The 7953-nt window shown below is 34.4% G+C and overlaps 1 protein-coding gene across 1 annotated transcript; it reads right to left on the bottom strand.

The window, feature by feature from the left end:
- Positions 1-284: 284 nt before the first annotated feature.
- Positions 285-1025, bottom strand: LOC108368927 (uncharacterized). Its single transcript, XM_017623895.1, has 3 exons — positions 892-1025; positions 679-835; positions 285-609 (listed from the first exon to the last, which is right to left on the bottom strand). The coding sequence occupies exons 1-3, from the start codon at positions 902-904 to the stop codon at positions 378-380; spliced, it is 402 nt and encodes a 133-aa protein (XP_017479384.1). The 5' UTR covers positions 905-1025; the 3' UTR covers positions 285-377.
- Positions 1026-7953: the final 6928 nt, after the last annotated feature.

The raw sequence follows: 7953 nt of genomic DNA, 5'->3' as shown, positions 1-7953 counted from the left end.
TTTAAAATCATATAAAATTGAAAATAAGTAAATTAAATTGTTCACAATTGTTGTTGTTTGAGATTAAAAATGAGAATGTGTGTGTGAGCTTGAGTTCGAATTTTAAAGTTATATTGCTAGCAAAGTCAGACTGCCACTCAATGATTTTACCTTGTAATGTTTTTATCATGCATTACATTACATTCTTAAAAAGAATTATGGCTCCGTCTCCCTCTGCAGCGCCATCACAACGGCCGTTATGCGCTCCATAGTAATGGTTTGCTTTGTAGCGCTCATCTGCTTGGTTGATGCCTGCATCATCTTTGTGAAGTTATCAACAACGTCGTTTTCACCTGCCGCTTCAGGAGTTGTGCACGCCTGCTTGAACATCTCCACTCTCATAGAATAACTTGTCCATATCGTGTTCGTTGCCCCTCTTTTTTTACCCGCTTACGATTTGCTGACATGGAGCCTGACGGGGAGGGCGATAAATCGCTTTGACACAACTCTGGAACCGTAATAGGTGATGATGATAAATGCTGCGCACTTTGCTCCAAAATTGATGGCGATGGACTAAGATCCTGCGGCGATGGCGGCAAGGAATCGATAAGGTTTTTGCTCGTTCTACACCTGCAATTATGATTTTTTGCATTAAATATGCATCTTACTACCATCTTATACCATATTTAAAACGCTTACCTCCGTGGAATTATATGCTTTTTTAAAAACTGTAGCGAGTCCATTAATGGCCAAACTTTTTCGGCCGATGCTCCACTTCCAGATGGAGCATTGAGTCGTCGTATCTCCCTGGCGTACCTTTCCCTCAATGCCAACCACCTTCGCGAACACTGTTCATCTGCAAAAGAAAGTCCATAACCACAAAGCCCTACAATCCGTCACAGTTCCACTTACCTATACTGTCCATCTCCTTTGCTATGTGCCTCCATATATCATTTTTTCGCTCCAACAACTTATATCCAGCGCAGGATTTGTCAAAAAGCTCCCTGTTGGTGGATACGAGCTGAATCAGTTTTTCGTCATCTATCGCAACAATTTGAATTTGCAAATGTTTTGTTTTGATTTATATTTTTCTTCTCAGCTGTTTGGCAGTTCGCCGCCAGGGATGCCACATCAAAAAAATTCATGCAAACAAAATGTTTTGCGTTAATTTATTGTAAAGAAATACAAAAATGAACATATGGCAAAACCGATTCTCTCACCGTTCTAAATTTATGTAAGGCCGTAACTTAAGAATCTAAAACCTACAGGTTCTTAAGTTTCTTAGGTTAAGTTAGGTTTTAACTAACCGCCAACACAGATTCTCATATAACAGGTTGGCCAAAATATTAAGTTAAATTAAGTTAAGGAAATTAAGTCTAGACTAACTGAGCTTTTATAAGTAGCGTTCACTTGTGGTAGCTGTATTTGCAAGCACTGTACGCTATGCTCTGGTGTTCGTTCATCCCCCATTTTTAATGTGAGCAGGCTTAAAGCTCAGTTAGTCTAGACTTAATTTCCGTAACTTAACTTAATATTTTGGCCAACCTGTTATATGAGAATCTGTGTTGGCGGTTAGTTAAAGCTTAACTTACCGTAAGAAACCTAAGAACCTGTCGATTTTAGGTTCTTAAGTTACGCTCTTATAGAAATTGAGAGCGGTGAGAGAATCAGGCTTGCCTGACTCTCGTTTTTCTATTTCTTAAAAATTAATGAAAGCAAACATTTTTGTTTGCATGAATTTTTTTGATGTGGCATTTAAGGCGGCGAACTGTTAAACAGCTGAAAAAGAAAATACAAAAACAAAATATTTCCGCTCTTGGCTTAAGTTGACGTGTTGAGTAATCATTGATGATTTCTTACGGTAAGTTAAATTAAGTGAAGTCTAGAATAACTGACCCTACAAGACGCGATTGATAGAAACTCCAACACATTCACAACGAAAACTAACACATATGCAAAATTTTATATGCCAGTTTGGCTCTGTAGGGAATGACTGTCATTTGATCGATCAAATGAGTGTCAATACTGATAGAAGTAACGGTAGTTGGTTGCCATAGTAACCACAAGATTCACTAGGGTTGCATTTTGTGCTCAACAAAAGTAGTTGTACCTGCCAAATAATGTCGAGTACTGAAGTACTTGGATATAATTTTGAACTTAATTAGTTTAATTTTAATTTTATCATTATTCGACCCCGCTCATAGCAAAAGTAAATAAAAATAAAAGTTTTGATTGTGGTATGACATTCTTTTTATATATAAACGTAATAAATAAAACCGTATTATAAAGTACTTGGTACTGAAGAAGTTCAAATGCGCACATCAACAGAAAAAAGAAAGACGCAAAACGAAAAGATGCTCAAAACTTAAAGTGCTGTGGAAAAATAAAGATAAGTTTTATAAAATATTTCATTTAAAATGAATAAAAGAGCTTTTAATACGGCCATGAGCAAGAAAAACGGATTTACGAATCCAATATTAAAAAATTGCATCGCATCGCCAGTTCTCTACCACTGCAGTCCTATTGCGCTGTGGATTTAATAGAAACAAAATTAAAAGATCCAGAGTATGCACAAGCCATGATAATGAATTATACTATGGAATACATATTTCACGTTCTAATTGCTGTACATAAAGTTTTCAAAGGTCAATTACATATATCAAAAATAAAAGCTGTGTCTGAGGACGTAGCCAGCGGTATTAAACATTCATTTTCAAACGAGGCATTGCTGCGGCTTAACTGTGACGGCAGATGGGAGAGAAAACCACTAAACAAACTTATACTGGTTGACACAATCCTACGAGGTAATATGTACACATATTAGGGACACAACAAGTTCTGACCATTTATTTTTTCGTTATTTATTTATAACTATATACCTATATATAAACCTTTTTAACATACTTTGTCAAAAATTCTCAAAAATCGACGCAAGTTCTTAAATAAATGGTCAAAACGTATAAATAAATATTATCCCTAATTATGTGGCCACTACCGTATACATATGTACATATCTTTTAACAATACAAATTTTTTGATAATCTATTTCAATCCACTTAGGTGCATTTAAAAAGAAAGGTTCTGTTGAGTTCGAAAAGAAATCAGGAAGGCAATTGAGCTCAATGTAATGTATAATATTAGGATATTAGATTTAAGTATGTACATATGTACGTTGGTGGCAAAAATAATAGAAACGCCTTATTTTGCTTAATTTTTGGCCACATTTCCTCCCTTATTAATGTTTAATGTACTGTGCTTAAGGTAATGTATTTAGCTTCTAATTTGATGTAATGTACTTAGCTTCTAATTTTTGACGATCAATTATTAGTTCATAAGATTTTATGAAAATAAAAGAAAAAACAAGTATTACATGTGTCATTAATGATAGATTTCTATATCGTGGGAGAGAGATCAGACTAGACGAATTTTTACATCAACTGTGAGTAATCAACAATGATATGAAAACATGACAGACTTGATATGTCATGATTGATCGGTTATTACATCAAATTTTATTGCACATTACTAACTTATATTTCTATCAAGGTTGATCACTCATAATTGTCGAAGATTTACATCACTGATGATTAAAATTTGAAGGCCGAACTCAAAGGCAAAGGCAAAAGCATCACACGTACACAAAAGTTTCCATCAGATTTTTCACACTGCCCTTTAGAATTTGATAGAAACTTGTAGGTAGCCAGTGACAGAAATCTCTATCAGTCTTGCTACTCAAATGATTTGTCAAATGATAGTCACTGTTCTTGTAGGGGAGCTTTTAAAGTCACAAAATCAGCATCGTTTGCCAATCTCTGAGAAAAATAGATTCGACGAATATTAGGTTAGGCTGGGATTGTGAGCATACGAAAAACCAAATAACAATTATAATATTTGTGCGTTTATATTTCTGCATGGTTTCAAACAATTATTGAGACATTACAAAGCAAAATGAAGTGTGCACTGGCAAAGAGTACAGTAAAACCCGCTTATGTACCTCACGAAAAATGGCAGCTTTTTGAGGTACTTAACCGGGTTGGGTACTTAAAAGAACCCGCTTAAGTACCTCGATGCGGGTACTTAAGCAAACATAGTTTGTGATGTAGTTACATCTTCTTGTTAACTTACATAAATAAGTCCTTGAATAAAATATGAACGTTTAATGAAGTATACTTAATTTAAAACCAAGATCTTAGCATTATTTACACTTAAAGGAAAACTTTATTAAAAAAACAGATAACGCAACGCCATGTCATTTTCACAAGAATTAAATTAAAAAGTCATTGATTATACATATTTTTACATACATACAAACAGGGCATATCATTTTGGACCAAAATCAAAATTTTTCAGAGCACTTCAAACTGGTTTTTCAGTAGTGTTAAATTTTTTTATGAGTATACAGTTTTGTAGCCCATTTAGTGTAATAATGCGCAAGGTTCAAGTGGCTAAAAATTAGCGTTGATTTTTAAGAATGTGAGATTGTGATTTTTAAGAGAAGATGTGTAGCGCTGCCACTGAATTTCAAAATATGTAAATGTTTGAAGAAAGTTAAGAAAAGCACTTAAAAGGGGAAAATTATAGGTAAAATGGGAAATGGGGTACGAAAAATGTAGGACTTAGGCGGGTGGGGTACATAAGCGGGGAGGTACTTAAAAGAGGGATTTCCTTCAGAATACATTAAAAAAATTCACAATGCCCAAAAATGTTGGGAACTTAAGCGGGTTAGGTACTTAAGCGGGGTTTACTGTAATAGTGAAAACAAAACATGTAAGTAAGTGGGCGTGGCTAAGCCCGTTTTCCAAAAATTTATAATATTCTTATTTTTCGTCTGAAAATTATTGTAAATATAAATTTTGAGTGAATTATCTTCAGTAGTTACTAAAATATCACAGTTTTCGTATTTCTGGAAATCTTATTACATTAAACGAGCAATTCTTGTTTATATATATATACTAGCTTATATCCGCGGGTTTCACCCCGCGCTTTTATACAAATATGAAAAATAATTTAATGATGTTAGATTTTATTTCTGTGCCCATTTCGTTATAGCTCGTTATTTTTTAAGCGAGTTAAGGTATTTAGGCCGTATGAAATTATAAAATCTCGTCTGCGCGCTAGGCACACGAAATATATGGCCTGGCCTTGATAAAATACCACTTCTAATTACTGTAGCAAATGCCTCAAGAGAGCTGTAGATTATAAGGTCGAACCCGGCTCTCCCTTTTCCATTTAATGAAATGTATTCTGTCTTCCACAAACATCTCCAGGGATATGTGGCAAGAAAAAGTAAATTTGTACTGGAAGTGCCAAGCCTGTTTTTCTTATAACCCTAATCTTCTTCCATGAATTTAGAATTGATTTTACATACCCCAGTACCAAGTCCCAGTACTCCACCATGAACACCTCTAGAGATAAGCAGTATAAAACAGTAAATTTGTACGGCAGGAACCATGTCCCCTTTTCGAATAACGCAAATTCTTCTCTATGAGTATGGAATTAATTTTGTATACACATCTCGGTGCCAAGTTCCAGTCCAGGGATATGCAGCATCGAAAAATCAATTTGCATGGGAGTTGCCACCACCTTTTCCAATAATTCTCATTTTTCTCCATGAGTATGGTATTAGTTTCACATACATACATGCATACATATGTATTTCCATACCAAGCTTGAGTGCTTTACCCCAAACATTTGAAGAGATATGCAATATGAAACTTTCAGTCAGTATGGGAGGTGCTACGCCTCTTTTCCAAAAACGTCCATTTTTCTCCGTGAATATGAACATGATTTCACACAGTGTTGGCAAACTGTTAATCTGATTAACGATTAAAAATTAACGATTAAAATGTTAATCGCATTTGACGATTAAAATTAATTAGTCGTAATCAACTGTACGATTAATGATAACATTTTTTTAATCGTTAATCTCTGGCTGCGATTACGTTTAATTAATTTAAAACATTAATCCAATTAAAACTAAAATCTGATTAATTTGTCTAGTTGTCCGAGCTTGAAACCAAACACCAGTTATAGTAATTTTTTTTGTTTTACGCTTATAAAAAGCACGTAACATAAAAAAATAATAATTATTGTTATTAGTAATACATAAACTGGGAACTTTTACAAACCTAGTTTGTAAAACGTTTGTTGGTATATATCTTAATGAAAATGCACACCAAATTGCTTAGATTGATGAGGAAACCCGACTTAGCCATACCAGATTAACTTGCTTTGTGTGCACAGGGAAATTCCAGCATAACTTAATTAATCACCAAACCTACTTGATCAAATTAAGAGTTAATGATTAAAAATTAATTTTTTTATCGCGGTTACGATTAACTGTTTAGTCGGATTAAGTTATATTGTCACACCAAAAACGTTCACTTATTTTTATATTTTAGTTAGTATGGGTGGTGCCACGCCCCCTCTTCCGAATTCGGGAAAACTTCGCATAAACCATCCGCATGATAAATCGAATATGCCACATAAATTTGGTTGAATTCGGTGAAGCCGTTCTGAAGTTATAAGCTCACACCAAAAACGTGTACTTATCTGTATACATAAGGTACATACATATGCCACGCCCCTTTTCCAAATTTGGGCAAACTCCACATAAAATATCTGCATGATGGCCCGAATATGCCACATAAATTTAGTTGAATTCGGTGAAGCCGTTCTTAAGTTATATCGTCACAACAAAACGTTCACTTATTTTTATATTTTAGTTAGTATGGGTGGTGCCACGCCCCCTCTTCCGAATTCGGGAAAACTTCGCAAAAACCATCTGCATGATAAATCGAATATGCCACATAAATTTGGTTGAATTCGGTGAAGCTGTTCTCAAGTTATGAGGTCACACCAAAAACGTGCACTTATTTTTATACCTTTCATGAGCATGAAATGGTATTATAACTTTGGTCCGATGTTTGGAAGTACCAGAATAAAAAGAGATAGACCCATTAAAATTTATACTTATATGATCAGAACGTCGAGCTGAGTCGATTTAGCCATGTCCGTCTGTCCGTCTGTTTGTATGCAATCTAGTCTCTCAGTTTTCTTGATATCCGGATAAAATTTGGTAGGTGGGTGTATTTTTATAATGTATTAATCATTTGTCGGAACCGGAAGAATCGGACCACTATAACATATAGCTCCCATACAACTGATTGTTCAGATATGAGATTTTTCGTTATAACATCTCCATTTATGCAGCTGGGAACATGAAATTTTGCAGTACTTGCACCCATTATCAATAGAATACTTACACTGAAAATTACAAAGATCGGGTCACGATAACCAATAGCTCCCATACAACTGATTGTTCAGTTATAAAATTTTTCGTTATAACTCCTCCATTTATATAGCTAGGAACATGAAATTCCGCACTGTTTTCAATAATTATCAACAGAAAACTTACAGTGAAAATTAAAAAGATGGGGTAACTATAACCTATAGCTCCCATACAACTGATTGTTCAGATATGAGATTTTTCCTTATAACTCCTCCATTTATGCAGCTAGGAACATGAAATTTCGCACCATTTTCACTCATTATTAACAGAATACTTACAGTGAAAATAACAAGGATCGGGTGACTATAACATATTTGTATCTTCCATACATCTGATTGTTCAGATATGGGATTTTACTGTAAAACTCCTTTATTTGAACAGCTAAAACCGATAAATTTCGTAAGATATTTTATAAATAATAATACAAAGTCTACTGAGAAAATCGTCATAATATAAGCTTTATCTCCTATACCACTGATTGTTCAGATACCAGTTTTTGCGATATATCTCCTTTATGTAGGAAACTAAACCCAATAAATTGTGTTACCGGTTTACATACCGATCACATAGCAGTGAAAATCACTTAGATTGGTGCTAATATAAGGTATATCTTCCATACCTCTGATTGTTCAGATGCGATTTTTTATATATGTAGGTATGGAACTCCTCTATCGATGTATGCA

Source organism: Rhagoletis zephyria, unplaced genomic scaffold (genome assembly GCF_001687245.7).
Source record: "Rhagoletis zephyria isolate East Lansing unplaced genomic scaffold, Rhagoletis_zephyria_1.1 Rzeph_scaffold_03393, whole genome shotgun sequence".
Taxonomy (NCBI): domain Eukaryota; kingdom Metazoa; phylum Arthropoda; class Insecta; order Diptera; family Tephritidae; genus Rhagoletis; species Rhagoletis zephyria.
This window is presented reverse-complemented; position numbering and strand designations above follow the sequence as displayed.